The 17,204-nt window shown below is 38.0% G+C and overlaps 1 protein-coding gene across 1 annotated transcript; it reads left to right on the forward strand.

Moving 5' to 3' along the window:
* The first annotated feature begins 7,616 nt into the window (after positions 1-7,616).
* LOC139725668 (uncharacterized) lies at positions 7,617-14,428 on the forward strand. The gene is made up of 5 exons (XM_071636762.1): positions 7,617-7,811; positions 8,386-8,547; positions 10,168-10,366; positions 12,739-12,934; positions 14,230-14,428. The coding sequence occupies exons 1-5, from the start codon at positions 7,629-7,631 to the stop codon at positions 14,426-14,428; spliced, it is 939 nt and encodes a 312-aa protein (XP_071492863.1). The 5' UTR covers positions 7,617-7,628.
* Positions 14,429-17,204: the final 2,776 nt, after the last annotated feature.

The following is a 17,204-nucleotide window of genomic DNA, read 5'->3' on the forward strand; positions in this document are numbered from 1 at the left end:
AATTTTAGGAACCTTCGGAATAACGAATATCCGAAACACACAAATTCCCTATACCTATTATAGAGGTTTGTTAACCCGAAAATCAAGAGAGGTTCGTTAATCCGGACATTTGTGACGTTATTCCGAAGGTTGGTTAGTCCGAAAATAAAATAGGGTTTGCTATTCCAAAGGCTCGTTTATTCGAAAATGAAATGGGTTCGTTAATCCAAAAATCAAACCCATTATTCCGAAGGTTCGTTAATCCAAAAATCAAACAGGGTTCTCGAACGGGTCACAAGACTGTTTGAACGTTCTTAAAACGTTTTTAAACGTTCTAGAGGGCTTTCAAAAGTTGTCTAAATGTCTATAACGTCCAAACGTTTTTCTGTCGTCCTTAAAAATCATGTACAGAAAGGTTTTTAATTGTTATTTTAACGTTTATGAAACGTTTTTATAACGTCCAATTGAAACGTTTTAAATACGTCGAAAAACCTTCCAGAAAAATGACGTTCTGAAAACGTTTTGACAAAACGTCCAAATAACGAACTTGGAACGTTTCAAGAACGTTTAGAAAACGTCCAAATGTTAGCTAGGAACCAGATTAGTATCATGGTTGTATCTTAAGGTGCTCACATGCACTTTATTAGACCTTAACCGGCCAAGATCTAAACATGACGTCAAAATCACGTCCATTTTCCTTGTTTAGTTTTCGTGAAAAAGGCGTCTTTCAGACATTTTTCTTGTTTTCTTTACCAATATACATCAAAAAGGCATGAATTGACGTGAGACGACGTGCTCATGACGTTATTCTGACGTACATCTTGTCTTTAGAATTGTATTTTACACGTCATTAAGACGACTCTAATGACCACCAATGACATCTTTGGGACAACTTCCATTTGAGCAAAAATACGACATATTGACGTCAGTTTGAAAAATACGACATATTCACGTCAGTTTGACACGTTTATATGATGCAAGTATCTGCCTGTTATTTTCGTTTATAAGACATTAAATTAGTAATTTACACGTCTTTACGACATCTTTGTATAACCAACAAGGCATCAGAAAGACGTCACAAATATGACGTCTTTTAGATGTCTTCAAACGCCAATACGACTTTTTGGCGTCAGGTTGAGACGTCTAAATAGCGTCTGTTTTCTTTGCTTATTTACGTCAAACAAACGACAATCATTACGCCTTTCTGAAGTCTAGATAATGAATTCTCTCTATGTGTTCCATTTGAGCAAAAAACAATCTTATTTTTGACAGTTGACTGACGTGAAACTGTCGTCGTTCTGACGACAGTATGTCGCAAACTGATATAACTCTATAAATCTATAATTCGTAGGCCTTAATTATATGAAGTCACAAAGACGTCGCAAAACTGACGTAAATCTAACGTCACGTCATTAATATGACGTGGTAAATAGGTTGCAAAGCAATGTATTTTTTTTTCACTAATACGTCGTAAATACGAAGTGGATAATACGTCACAAAACTGACTTGAATTTTACGTCTTTACCCAGCTAACACAAAGACGTTTTCTAAACGTTCTTGAAACATTCCAAGTTCGTTATTTGGACGTTTTATCAAAACTTTTTCAGAACGTCTTCTTGTGGAAGGTTTTCGACGTATTTAAAACGTTTCAATTGGACGTTATAAATACTTCTTTTAAACGTTAAAATAACACTAAAAAACCTTTCTAAATTTTTAAGGACCGACAGAAAAACGTTTGGACGTTATGGACATCCAGAAAACTTTTATAAACCCTCTACAACGTTTAAAAACGTTTTAACAACGTTCACAAAGTCTTATGACCCGTTCCAGAACCCTGTTTGATTTTTGGATTAACGAACCTTCGGAATAACGAACCCTAGTTCATTTTCGAATAAACGAGCCTTCGGAAAAGCGAACCCTATTTCATTTTCAGACTAACGAACCTTGGGAATAACGAACTTTCGGAATAACGTCACAAATGTCCGGATCAACGAACCTTTCTTGATTTTCGGGTTAACAAACCTCTAGGTATAGGGGATCTGTGTGTTTCGGATATTCGTTATTCCGAAGGTTCGTTAATCCGAAAATCAAGAAGGGTACTTTAGTCCGAATATTTGTGGCGTTATTCCGCAGGTTAGTTATTCCGAAGGTTCGTTTATCCGAAAAAACTAGGGTTCGCTTTCCGATAAGGCTCGTTTATTCGAAAATAAAATACGGTTCGTTATTCGGAAGGTTCGCTAATCCGAAAATAAAATAGGGTTCGTTATTCCGAAGGTTCGTTGATCCGACAATGAAATTGGGTCCGTAACGAACCTTCGGAATAACGAGCTTTGTTTCATTTTCGGATTAACGAACCTTTGGAAAGCGAAACTTCGGAATAACGAACCTTCGGAATAACGAACTTTCGGAAAAAAGAATCTTCTGAATAACGAACCTTCTAAATAACGAACTGTAACCATAATAATGGGTGCTATCATTGTTCAAACTTGTAGTTATCAGTTTCCTATGAATGTATTTCATAAAAACTCGAAAGTAGCCCCTGTGACTCTGAACTGATGCTCGTTGCGCCAACTTAATGAAAAGATCTTAAATTTGGCTAATATCTGCATGACAAATTGATTTTCATTTGGATATCGATTACCATTATTAAAAATAAGGGAAATTATTTTGTGCCAAATAACACATTATAAAACGATCGTTTCAAATCTCTTCTACAAATGTGTTTTACTTGAGAATCGGGGCTGGTGGATTGGATTTTTTTTTCTCTCTCTCTCACATAGTAGACATATGGTTATATATTGATAAACTTTATACTGGTAAACTTCTATCACAGCTCTAATATCTCATCACTTTTTATATGTACGATACTGCATGCGACTTCGAGACAACAAATCACGCATGGCTTCCCTTTTTGGGTGTCAGTCGACAACAAATGGTTTATACACATTTAAAGTCATGAACCCATCTGGGAATCTGATACCAGTTAAAGCCAGGTATTTGTTTCAATAATATATCGATCATGAAGTTTATAAAAAGTTGCGAGTATAACAAGAACTCGACTTTTGGAGCGCGCTCGGTAACCACTTTGTACGTGTGAATGCGGCTAGTGTTCTTACAAACAAACAAAAAACAAACAAACAAACAAACAAACAAACAAAAATCAGTGTTTTAATATTCAATCGTTTCTCTTCATCAATTCAATTAAGGGTGCTAGGCCATGTGGGCATTGGAGGGAGGGATCGAGTAGGAATATATTGCCAGTCGCAATGCTTATTTAGACTGAGGATAATGATGATGATGCTGAAAACTTTGAAAGAGATTTCGTGAAGTTGTTGTTGATGGATTGATGACATGAAAAAAAAAGTATTGATAGTGGTGTAAGATTTATTGCTTGTGGTGATATGTATACGATGGTAATACGAGTGATAACCGTGGTGATGATGATAAGATGATATCCAGTTGTGAAATGATAGTAATGATGTTTATGGACGTGCATGGTAATCTAATGAAAGCAATGATGGTATAAGTGATGATGGTTGATATTAAAGGAAACCAAAACCCAAAGAACAATATGGATTGAGTGACAGCAGCAATATTAGCATTACACATCGGTGAAAGTTTGAGGAAAAATCGGACAATCAATGCAAAGGTTATTCGATTTTATATTTTTGGTGTTGTAATCACTGAAAAACAGAGATTACTAGAGACCATGACGTCTTCAGTGGACAACAATGTAAAGAAACTATAAAGAGAATTCCACAAAAAAATCAATAAAATTACACATTCCCGCAACTTAATTGATACTGACATAATTTATGCTAAGGGTAGTAATCATTCCCCCTACTTTCTGAAAGTGGTTAATCAAATGCTCTTCCATTACTCAAGAAAAGTGAAAAAATGTTTGTTTTCTTTTATTTTCTTTATGTTGTTGCCCGCACATGATGTCATGCAACCAGTGGTTCCAACATCAAAACGTTAAAAATTCATAACTTTTGCGTTGATTGCCCGATTTTCCTTAAACTTTCAGTGATGTGTTCTACTAATGTTGCTGCTTTCACTCAATCCATATTTCTTTGTGGATTTTGGTTTCCTTCAATGATGGTCGTGGTGGTAGAGGCGACGATGGTACGTGACGAGAACTTCGGACTATAGGGTTGGCAATGATAAAGTGAACATCAAAAAATTGTTGATAGAGCAATTCAAACCGTGATACTAGAGCAATTTTGTACATGTATGGACTGGGAAAATGATTTGATTTTGTTGGACATAGCACATCTTTTGATTTTTGAATGCCGATCCAAAATGCCTTTTTAAAGCTGATTGAATTAAACTATTTATAGAGAGATTTTATCGATCAAAATCGATGATTACTAGCTCTACCCCAGTTTCTCTTCCCTCCCCCATCTTCATCTTGGATGTTATTCCTTGAGAATGTAATCATATATCTTGATATACATGAACCTGAACTAAGGAGCCTATACTACGCCTTTCTGAATCATCGTGAAGTTGGAGGATAAACCCAAGTTAAAGGGTGTGTACAGTTCTGGTCGAGGTGAGGATTTAGCTTTTAACATTTTGTGAGATATTCAGAACCCACTCTATGAAATGCCAAAGAGCATGCAATTCTAAAGGGTATCAAAAGTTTATTTGATGAAAATCGGTTTTGAAATGGCTGAGATATCCAAAAACAATGTGAAACAAAGAGATCCTAATAAAGTTGTGGCATGTCGCCTTTTATTATTTTCACTTTTTGGGATATTTCAGCCATTTCAAAACCAATTTTCATCAAATAAACGTTGAATCCTTCTTAAAATTACATGGTCTTTCATATTTCATAAGAGGTTTCTTATTATCTCACTTAGAAATGTTCAAAACATGAATCCCTTACCTCAACCAGTACTGTACAGTCCCTTTAACCCAGTAGTTCATCCATGTTACCCAAGACCCAATGCCCATTTCGAATCTGATTTTGTGGGGGTTAATAAACATGATCAATGTTGATAACAATAGCAATCGCTGCAACTGTAGACCTAAATATATAATACTTTGATTATAATTTATTCCAAGCTTCAATTAGATTTCCAATTTACTTTTTGCAAGATATTGATGACGACGTCGAGTTTGCATGCATCCTAGTAGGGCTCACACCTGTACAAATAAAATGGAATGTCCCAGACCCCTTCACAAATTCGTACCAAAGATACCAAAATAAATGAAGAAAAAAATTAATTTAGAATCAATGATGTAGTTTGGCAAAAACTGAATAGCTGTAAATATTGAGTATGAATTCTTCTACAAACTGCATTTTGGTTGGAAGATGAAAGCTTTTCTGATTGAATTTGAGGGGACTTTATTTCATTGGCTGCATGTAAAGAAAAGAGGTGATTTTTTTAGTGAAGAGAACTCGTAGTTTGGCTTTGCGGACCCTTGGACAGAATTTGAGCCGAAGAACCCACCTGGGAAATTTGATGGATGAAAGGGTATATCTCACTTATCCAGGTTAGTGAAGATGAAACATCTCATTTCTCCCAGCTATTTACGGAATTTTTTGAAATTTGAATTTTAACACACGTTTCTAAGGGGAATTATTTACCCGTGTGAGCCCAGTAACGCAAGTCTTGCGAGACATAGGAAAAGTGTCACCAGACGGCGAACAAAACCACACCTATAAGGCAAAGGCGAACGCGATGCCGATGACATGTGAAGTGGAAACACACACACACACACACACATACACACACACACACACACGCTTACACACACGCATACACATACCCATACACACAAACCCGTTATGTTTCTGTTTGAAGGACGGCGTCTCATTCTCACATTTATGTAATCTGATTCTGTGGTTAGCAGACGACCATGCCAATGGTACTGTGTATAACAGTACAAACTCAACGCCTAACTGCCCAAGTCATGCAGAGTCCACGCACATGCGTACAAAAACCAACTTGTACACTGATAGTCTTTGCTCAAGTGACACAATTGGCACTTTCGACGCGTTAGGGTTACGGAAAAAAAAATCGCCAACGGGAAGCGATGGCAGCTACCTCGCGCGGCTGCCTCCCCACTGGACTACGCCCTCTTGTGTTATAATCTCTTTGTTCTCAGCAGCTCACACGGGCTACCACGCGATCTCTCTCACACTAGTACCTGAGCCTCTTCTGATTTTTGACATCACTTTTTAGGACTATGCAGTACCTCACTGACCCGGCCTGTAGTATCGTACTGCCCAGAGTTCCCGCTGACCTGCTGTACTTTACGTCAGTCTGCTGAATATTCATTGTATCGCAAGTGACCCTGCAAAATTATCGCTTATGCAACTTCTGTTTACAGAACCGGAACACAGCACACACAGAATAATTACTCAGTATGCAGTTGGAGGTACCGACTGTCGACTGCGCCTGTTGAGTAGTGTAGGTACATGTGTGGCTGTTCAAAGAGACATTTGCAAGCTGAACGTAACGCCGAACCGAACCACACCCGTGACCAACTTGAGAGGAGATCATTGCAGACATTTCCGAAGTGGTTGCAGTTCATCAGTTCATTCATCTTTGCTCGCTATAGTCTTGAGTGGTGCATATGGTGAGTGCTCTCGCTGTCGTCATGTCTAAGGTTAATAGTGTAATTGATATCATCGTCTGTCTGCTAAGTTTACTCTTTCTTGATGATGATGCTAACGAACGTTATAAATGCTATCATCTGTGCTAAGTTAGACCTCTGCTGCGAGCAGCGGATCGTGCAGGGTGAGGTTTTTGTGTCTGTGCTGTGATCTTCACTGATTCAGCATGTAGGCTACAGCTAAAATGCAATCTATGGTAAAGATAGTGTTCTGATTTCCTCTTTGTTTTTGTTCTTCTATCCGATAAGAGATTGCTGCTGCTCTGAGTCTTGTCCTACCACACCACACTTGTCTTTTTTCCCCATGGGGCCATGCACTGCCCCAAAGTTTGTCAGCCGTGGCTTGTTTACTAATCAAAGTTTTATCATATGCCGGGTTGTTTTTTTTTTTCACCCTGCCATGTGCATGCATGATATGATGGCCGGTGATACATGTACTACTGATGATACTACAGCCACAGGAATGATCCAGTCTTACACTGAGTGTAGGCCTATGATGTAACCCCAACCAGTATATAAAACAATCATACAATATTTTTTTACTGAAAATTTGGGTGGGGCCCAGAACATGATTTATATTAAATTAAAAATGCACAACCAAAACCATCAAAGTATGGCCATGGGATTAGGTCTTCCCTTCCCAATACAAGGGCGCATTCTTTGGAGTATGGTATATGTGATGATGTAATGATGAATAACAAGGAGGGGAAAAGTTGAATGTAATATCATATTTTGTTAAAATTTATGTTTCCTTGAATAAATACAGTAAATATGCCAATTCATGCAGTATTCTCTTTATATTCTATTGATTAATCCTTCATATAAGTCGAAGCTATTTCTTCAGTCCAAATGGATTCGACCTAGGCAAGGTTGACTACTGTATTTAGATGGACCATAGTACCTTTGTAACAGATGTTTGTGCTGATGTTATCAGTTTACCAAATTATTACTTATAAATATTGTCATGACTTAGATTTTATATTTCATCTTGGCAGAGCTAATCGTCAGGAGGTGGAACCAGCAACATGGTTGCGAACAGCACTTTGATCATTGATGACTACAATCTCGCACTATGTGGATTTGTCACCATCGGTATGCAACTCTCTTTCTTCGTCATCGCGGCAACATGCAAATTTGACAAGGTCACAGACTTTGCAGGGGGCACCAACTTTGTTGTTCTTGCTGTCCTGACATTCTTTTTGGCCAGGGTATGTGTGATTTCATTTTGCACGAGGTGTATGTATGTTAGCTAAGATGATTTCCCAAATGTGTGTTGAGACTTTTGAAAGGATTGTTGTGAGATATACATTTTAGATGTAATTTAAACTGCATTCTGTCAAAATCATTCATTGACTTTGAATATGAATGTTGATATCTATATTTCAATATTTAAAAACCAATAGAATTGTGTGCAGATATGGTTCATATTAGTACTAGTTCATATCTCATTTGATGGCTGTGACTGATGTTATATTGTTTTCTGAAAACATTTGAAACATCAAGTAGGCCATCTCATTGTCAGACCAACTTGGATCTCCATTCTACTGTTCCTCTTCTATTTGATTCGATCAAGGACAACTTGAAATTGGTAACTTTTAACTTGAGAGTGCTGCTTCTTTCTTGATTCTTGTTTTCACCTTTCCATGTTTTAGACAATGAAAGCCTTGAAAGTTTATCTCATTAAGATAAAAGGGCAAATGCTATATCAAGTCCATTTTTCCCTCAATGAAAACACTTTATCTTTCATCAATATTTTGACATACTGTACCCTCTTTCCTACAGACATATGGAGTGCGACAAATTGTGGCCACTGTCTTGGTGGTTTTGTGGGGCATTCGTTTGTCTGGCTACCTTCTCTACAGGATTATCAAAATTGGCGAGGACAAAAGATTCGATGAAAGGAGGGAAAACTGCCTCAGGTTTGCCATATTTTGGATTTTTCAGGTACGTATAAACATTACAATTTTCGGGTTATGAGTGGTTTTTGTCTTCACTGTTTTTACCCAGATTAAGCAGAATTCTTTAAACCCAACATTTGAAACCTCTCCATATTTTTTGTTCATGGGGCATTGTGTGAAGCTTGTCTGTTATGTGCATTTCACTTTGAAACCATGATTTTAAAAGTGTATCATAGATTTTAATCAAACTGTATTTCAGAATTCAGTGATAAAGACACCCCCACACATACTGCTGACCTTTTGGTTTTTAGTCTGTTAAAGCCACATATATTTTTAGAAATCATTTGTGCTGTGGACAAACTTGTACGTAATGCAAGAGTTTAATGCTATGTTGGAAGAATAAGATGATATATTATGCAAATTAAAGATCTTCTCTCCCATGACCCTTAACTCTATTATTATAAACTCTCACCTGTGTCTATGCTTCAATCATGCATGAGAGAGTTTCCTTCAGTCATAATTGACAGTACAGTATTCATCGCATAATCGGGCATCTGATAATCGGGATCCTCGCTTAAATGATATACGCTTCCCAGAAACATTTCCAACGCACGTTATTTTCACTGGATAATCGGGCGGGGACCTCTGATAAACGGGACAATTTTTCTTCAAGCGATCTTTGATTTTGTTAATATTTTACACAAAAAATCTACCAAAATACCACAACAATATTTCAAAGATTCCGTATCAGTTGTCGTTTACAACAAACTTACAAAGCAAGCTTCGGATTGGTGTGTTTTGACCTCCGTCCATCCAGTACATGTACATGCATAGCCACGAAAGCGCCGTGTATAAGTATCCATGCCATTGCAAAGCACATGCCTTCGCGAACATTCTTCTCCCCTACATAAGCAAAGCCATGTGCTCGCTTGCAATTCCTACTCGACTCACATCCAATAAAAAACATGCCTCGCTCATACAGCCTAGGCTGTGTGCGTCTCAGTCATACACTCTGAGGGCAAAGTCCATTGTTATCGCGCGCCTTCGTATCTTGTTATCTACTGTCTTTGGTTTCAACTTTCAATACAGCTGTACACTGTGATCTGTGTGTACGTCACAATCTTCCTCAGTTGTGACTGGGCAAAAGTTACGTGATTGAAATGAGGGCTATGAACAGTTACGTATTCAGTGAGATGGGGGAGAGAGTGGGAGGGAGAGCGTGAAAGATGAGAAGGGTTCAATGTATGTGCGAATACGTAACGTTTTATGAATCTAGACTATGAGCTGACATTGATTACGTGTACACGCGTGTTTGACAGAAGAATTTAACCCGGTTGCGATTACTCTACATCATTGCGAGAATGCAGGGAGAGCTGGAGGGTCGCGCCGAGGGGTAGCGTGTTGTGTATTCATGTACATGTACAGTACGTCAGTATGCATGTGTGTGTGTGTGTGTGTGTGTGTGCACTACATGTACATGTCGTATGCCGTTAGTGTATGGTGAGTACTCATTGCGAAATCGGGCACCTTGCTTAAAGGGGCCGTGTTTGCTACTCCCAACCTGTCCCGATTATGCGATGAATACTGTACTATGTTTTTATTGAAATTGTCGATAGCATATGGATACCAACTGTAAACTTTCTCAAATTTTGTACTGATATTGCAGGCTGTGTGGGTCTTCACAGTCAGCTTACCTGTCATATTCATCAATGCTCCAAAGAATGATGAAGACTTACAGTTTGAGGCCCTGGACTACGTGGGCACGGTTCTCTTTGCCCTGGGCCTGCTGATTGAGGCAGTTGCAGACCAGCAGAAATTCAACTTCCGCAACAATCCAGAGAATAGAGGGAAATGGTGTCAAGTAGGTAAGTTGTGACTGGAGTTGAATGGAAGGTGCTAGGCTATATCCCACTGAAATGCTAACACCTACATTACAGGTAGTCAGGGAAACCTGGTGGAAACCCACTTATGATACAAGTTGTTACATAGTACCTTCTTCACCAAGTTGAAATGAGAGGATTATTGTGGAGCATTTAAAGGGATGGTATAGTTTTGGTTGTGGTCATAAGAAAAGGTGGGATCCACCTTAGTACCGCTTGTTTTTGGATATCTCAGCCGTTTCAAAAACAGATATTGAAAACCACTTATACAATATGAAAGAGGGTACAATATCAAGAGGAATTCAAATTTTATTTGATGAAAATTGGTTTAGAAATAGCCGAGATATCCAAAATGAAGTGGTCCTAATAAAAGGTGGGACCCACCTTTTATTAAGACCACAACCAAAACTATTCCATCCCTTTAACAGCTTTGTTTATTGTAGTGTGATTCTCTGCTCCATTACCTTTCTCTGTACAGATGTGCACAAAAAGAGGGCTCCTTACCAAATACCAACCACATTGGGGTTATTGTTGAATGTTTATAATAGCTGGGAATGGAGGGGTCTTGTATCTGGTCCTTGGGTTTGCCTAGGCTGGCTAATTCAGACCTGTTTTTATGCCTCCGCCACGAAGTGGCGCCGGAGGCATTATGTTTTCGGATTGTCCGTCTGTCCGTCCGTCCGTCCTTCCGTCCGTAATCAATTTTGTGGACAGCGTATCTAAAAAACCGTTAGAGGTATCCTAATGAAACTTGGCATGTATATGTATGAGTGTGCGAAGTTGTGCCTATCAGCTTTTAGGTGCACATGCTCAAGGTCAAAGGTCAAGGTCAAATGCTCAAAATTTCACTATTTCCCCTATATCTCTGCAATGCCTGGAGGTATTTTCTTGAAACTTGGTGTATACATGAACTACCAAATAAAGATTCCCCAGAGGGAGTTTTGGGTCATGAGGTCAAAGGTCAAGGGTCAAAGGTCAAGTGAAAATGTTAAAATATCACTTTTTTCTCCATATCTCACAAATATTTCAAGGCATCTTCATGGAACTTAGTATATATGCATGTACTGACTGGCAGTTATCATGTAGGGAATTAAGGGGTCATGAGTCAAAGGTCAGGGGTCAAAGGTAGAGTTCAACTCATCAAAATGACATTATTTCCCTCTTATCTGTGCAATGCCTGCAGGATTTTTTTTTTCTTGAAACTTGGTGTATGCATCTATTACCCAATACAGATTCTCTTGGAAGTTTCTTGTCAAAAGGTCAAAGGCCAAAAGGTCAAGGGAAAGTGCTAAATGTCACTTCTTCTTTAAACTTATGAAAGGGTCAAAAGTTCGGTACAAACCCCCAAATACCTGCACTCTTATCAGACAGTATAGCCATTCATCCAAATAAACCTAGTTCAAGGAAAGTTTCAATCAATGCATTTGTGACAAACCTGTCATTTTAATATTTTGCCAGTTATGTGAAACTGTCATCTTACATTGTTAAGACATTGTGCTATAGACCTATTCGGGGAACCATGCATTATGGCGGAGGCATACCAGTCGCCATAGCGACATTTCTAGTTCTCAGTTAGTCTTATGGCTTGCAACATTAGAGAAACATTTGACATTATTAGTACCTCACTATGCATAGCTGTAGTGACACTCAGTGTATTATATTGTGTTTTGTGCCTTGTATTAGAAAATGTATCAAATATATGTCATGTTTTATCATGTATGATTTTGTTTGGGTTTCAAAAAACAGTTCCTAAATAGAACAGTAATTCAAACCAAATCATAACCATTCACCAATTGGAACAGACCCACACATTTTATGAAATCACTATTGAAAAGTTTTTCTGAAAATTGCTGTGAGCAAGAAATGTTTTCATAGGGGCTACTTTAACTTGGCTCTGCATCACTTTCCTTCTTGATAAACATGTTATTCAGGAGCATCATAACAACTATGATTTCTGTAGATGAAAATCCAGCAAACAAGCATGCGTATAAAATCCAGAACATCTGTGTGTAGCAATATCAGTACAAATTATCTTTTATTTTCCACCTAACACTGCCCAAAAAGGTACAGTTGCCATTGAATACAACATATATATTTTAGCTAAAGATATGAATATGTGACTTAAATACGAGGATTTATTTGTAATGTTTTCACCAGATACATCCTCATTTTTAGCAATTGTATACAGTACCACTAACTTTTGTTTGTAAACCTGACAATATCTAACCAGCAAGGTCTGCAGAGTTTCAATGAAGTCTAGTGTAATTGTGATCTACACACATCTGACTCACTAATCACCATTCACTGTTGTTATTGTCTGTTTCTTATGACTTTGATTGTTTGTCGCCCTCTACCAGGGCTATGGAGTTGGTCCAGGCATCCCAACTACTTCGGTGAGATCATGCTCTGGTGGGGAATGTTCATCATGAGCTGCAGTGTGCTGACCGGTCCAGAGTGGGCAGCAGTGGTCAGTCCACTCTTCATCACCACTATCCTCCTCTTTCTCAGTGGTATCCCCCTCTTGGAAGAGAGTTCTGACAAGAAATATGGAGAGTGAGTATACAAAACAGGGTTCAACATTAGAGGTGGCCCAGTGGCCCAGGGCCACCAAACTTCTATGTCAGGCCACCAAATTTCCAAAATGGCTATCTTTTGGTGGACCAATTGGGCAGCTAAAACTCAAAATGAATCTTTATATTTCCTTTTATTTTGGGTCGCTATATTTCTTTTTGGGCCACCAATATTTCAAATGCAAATATTATATTTTTATGTATATACACGATGTATATCATTTATTAATATTTATATTCATATATAATGTAACTATGTGCACACAAGTAAAATATGTCACTCACCATGGCTTACATTTCTATGCCTTATTAAAGGCATAATTTACCATTTGCAGGAGAAACAAAAACCCAGCCTTAGTGCTTTAAAATAGTTCTAAAATGTGAGTTAGGGATAGAAACAACCACTGTAAAAATTTGAATCCGTATAATTGATTGTTTAATGCACAAAATGTGAACAATAGTTATGATAGAAATGTTTCCAGACTAAACCGTTTACAGTTACGGTTTAATGAGAAAAATACTGATATCTCCTTATGTTTTAGGCTTTCAAAATTGCGAACATTTTATATGGTAGGATGTTTTGTGATACAACAGACCTGCACATGTGCATCAAATGTGATATCTTGAACATTTTTTGAAATCACTGCTCCCAATAGTAAACAGGACCTTTAAGAAGTGTTGATTTTAGATTGTCTCCATCCTTGTTTATATGTGGATGTATGATACCATTGTTTCTATGGTCAGGAATTGCAAGCTTCATCATTTTTATTGAAGTAGAGTTTAGGAATTTCTGCATGAGTGTCACACTTCAAAAATATTTAATAGGATTTGTAAGTTATCTATTATAGAGATGAATACATTATATGTATTTCCATATCAATCGGAGGTGGGTAGGGGCATGTCGTGATTTTGGGTATCTCTTACTAGTACTGCAATCAAGGGGCTCCTTCACTTTCTGGTTTCTCTACAAATACAATGATCCTAAACTACAGTAAAGTAAGAAATTTTTGCATTCATGAAACATTCACAAATTTTGCAAGGAGCCAAGATTTGAGAAATTCAAATGTGCATTCAAGGTTTTGTCAACACAATGCATCGAATGTCAGGGGCAATTTGCAAAGCATTCATGCTACGAAAGGGGCCATTAGCTCAAATTGGTGATAGTTTCATGTCGTGCAGGTTTCTGATTTTACAAGTACTCTGCAAAGCGAAATTGGCAGGATTCACTAAAATGCAGTTTCCTACAACCTGTCGTAAACTCCTCTCTTCCAACTCCAGGCTAGATTCCTACCAGGTATACAAACAATCCGTGAGTCCCCTCTTCCTGATTTGGCCACGCCTCTACAAAGGCCTACCGTCTGCCATCAAATGTCTCTTCTGCTGCGAGTTTCCCTTCTACAACCACATCTCTGAAGCCGGAGGAGGCGAGGCGCAACCTCCTCCCGTAGATGAATCCACAGGAATTGCCAGAGCCTAATGAGTGGTCCTCTCCTCGATGCTAGAGAATTGCATCGATAAGAAGACAGGTTGGGTCAGAATATCGCCATGGTAACTGGTGCTGAATCATTCTTCCTACACTTTGAGCGATATGTTGTTACATTGATACTGCCTTCTGTATCCCATTGCATAAATACAGTCAACCTTTCCTTTGTCAAATCTATTTGAACTGAAGAAATAGCTTCAACTTTAAAAGAGAAAATTTGACTTATGAGGGATTAAAAACAATAGAATATAAAGAGAAGAGGACTTGAAAAGACCTTTGACGTAGGCAATTATTTGACTTATGCAAGGTCAACTCAAGCAAGCTTGACTGTATTATAGAGTGATATGTTGTCTTAATGCTTAGTCAAGTACTAATTATTTGAATGGGATACTATGTGGCAGTATTGTCCACAATGCGATGATTATGGTACAAGGGAACCTTGTCATAGCAAGGACCTCAAAACTATGACAACTAGAAATGTCCATTGCGATTGAATCCCCCGGCACTAGCAACAGCTTTTCCTTCATCTTCACATTTGAGTGAGGAACAAAGATCCCCTCCCCTTCAAACATAAAGGTGAATATTGTGAAGACCAGGCGCAGCTTCACAAAAACGATATTTATATATAAAGATTACCGTAAAACGGGGTGAATAGGGACAATTTAAATGTTCTCATGACTGTTTTTTTTTTCTTCATGCAGCCCAAAGACTCAATCTTATGTTGGGATTTTATGTCCACCTAAAATACCTTTAATTTGGTATTGTGAAAAAAGTAAATATTAGGGGGATAATCATTTTAAAAAAAAATAAAATGGCATTGTCCTCAGTTGACCCCAAAGTCGGGGTCAACAGGGACAACACTAGTTTTGATACAAAAAAGAAAAAAAAAATCTGTTTAGAGGCAGTTTTTCTAATCAATCCAAATTGATTGGATTAAGGGAACACCTAGAGAGTTTTAAAATAATATACAAAATTTCAGAGCAATCTATTCCTATGTTTAAAAATGAAATTGCATCATGAGCTGTGAACATTTGGCATAGTGATTTTTCCCTATAGGCATTGTTTCATGGCACAATGTGAACCCTTCCCACATCTATATGTAGTTTCATTTCAATTTATTCATATCACTTCCAACAAACAAAAATTCAATTGCAAAAAGACATCTAGGTACACATATTACACAAAATGAATACATTACGATGAGGGAAAGACTGTCAACTGACATACAATAAATATGACTTTTGTGGCAATACAAATCAAAATTGTTGTAGATGAAGGAGGATGGTATAGAGCAAAGGCCATATTTTACAGACTCTTAAGAAAAAATAACTAGTGTAAAAATGAAAATTTTCACGGTGTGGATTATTTTGTATATTTTGCATAACCAGAAACTAGCACAAAAATAAAAGCAAACAAATATTTTTGCTTCGCTATACAATGTATATAGGGCCTACCACTTTGTAAACTTGAAATTGCGCGAAATCAGAAACACATTAAATTCATCTTGTACTCAGTAGAGTGCGAAAAATTACTCACATGAAAACATACGACTGAACTAGCAAACTTTAGACAATTTGGGCTTTTGTTTCCTTTAAGCATTATATCTTGTCATGAAGGCCCTAAGTGTGTGGGCTGCAGGGCTAGTGCCAGCACCTGCATGATGTTTGATCAACAAATTTATACTAAACCTTGTATGTGAAATTTCACAAGTAGCAAGAAAAATGGCAACAATGATACAGATATTATTGATGAAATAATTTATAACAGATTGTATAGTGTCTATAGTGCTAGAACTGATGGGTCATGCTACTTACTGTAGTTAAGCATGAATTAACCTACAAGACACCTTACCTGGCAGAGCATTTACAGAAGCAATCTTGCCAAGAATATGAAAGGCAGATAAAAATTAGCACAATGGAATTGCGGTTGGTCAATGCAGAAACTACAGTGGTGACAATCTACTTCATCATAACTGTTTAAAAAACACATACCCCAAAGATAGAGTTGTATGTCAATACTGTGGATGATACGTTGATTTGAATTTGGACAGCTGGTATTGGAATAATAGTTCTTCCTTGTTTCTTCATTTTCCTGAATGGGAGACAGCTTGGCAACAAACATGTGGCACTCTGACCCAAACACATCCCATGTTTGAGTATGTGAGTTCTGCAATTCAAACCGGCAGATCTTGTGGAGCCATTCAGACAACCTTTCCTTCCATCCAATGTCCTTGTGAGAAGAGATCTAATACATGATCAATCCATTGACAACTTTCTCGCCTCTCCGATGAAGGAAGTTTTGGCACTTTGGGGAATTCCTCTCTCATCCTTGTCAAGACCAAGAGCAGATTGTCAATGGGGCAGGTGTTTGTGAGGGTGATTTTTTCCCTTTGTGTATAGCTTTGCCACCCCACTTTGGGAGACTGGGCAGTTTGCCTGTCCTTTGACATCTGTTCCTCTGCTGCTCTGTGCTCAAATCCACACATTGGTTGGTAATTTTGGGCTGCTGTTGTTTGGGGTGCCTCCATGTTTTTTCCATGCTTCTTGTGGATTGGGGTCATCTTCAACAGCTTTGGTCTGTGTCATCATACACTTGGCTTTAGGCTTTGGCATCTGGGTAGGAGTAGAAAAGTACTTCCCACTTTTCCATTTGTCATTTGTCTCAGTCTCGAGGGGATTGTGAGGCTTCAGTTTGGTTTCTGCGATGCGGCCTTTCAGATTGACATAGGATTTCCTCACAAATTCCCCAGCTTGCAAGTCTTGCTCTCGGT

This window comes from Diadema antillarum, unplaced genomic scaffold (assembly GCF_040938485.1).
Source record: "Diadema antillarum isolate AM-2024a unplaced genomic scaffold, OU_Dant_1.0 scf00000017, whole genome shotgun sequence".
Taxonomy (NCBI): Eukaryota; Metazoa; Echinodermata; class Echinoidea; order Diadematoida; family Diadematidae; genus Diadema; species Diadema antillarum.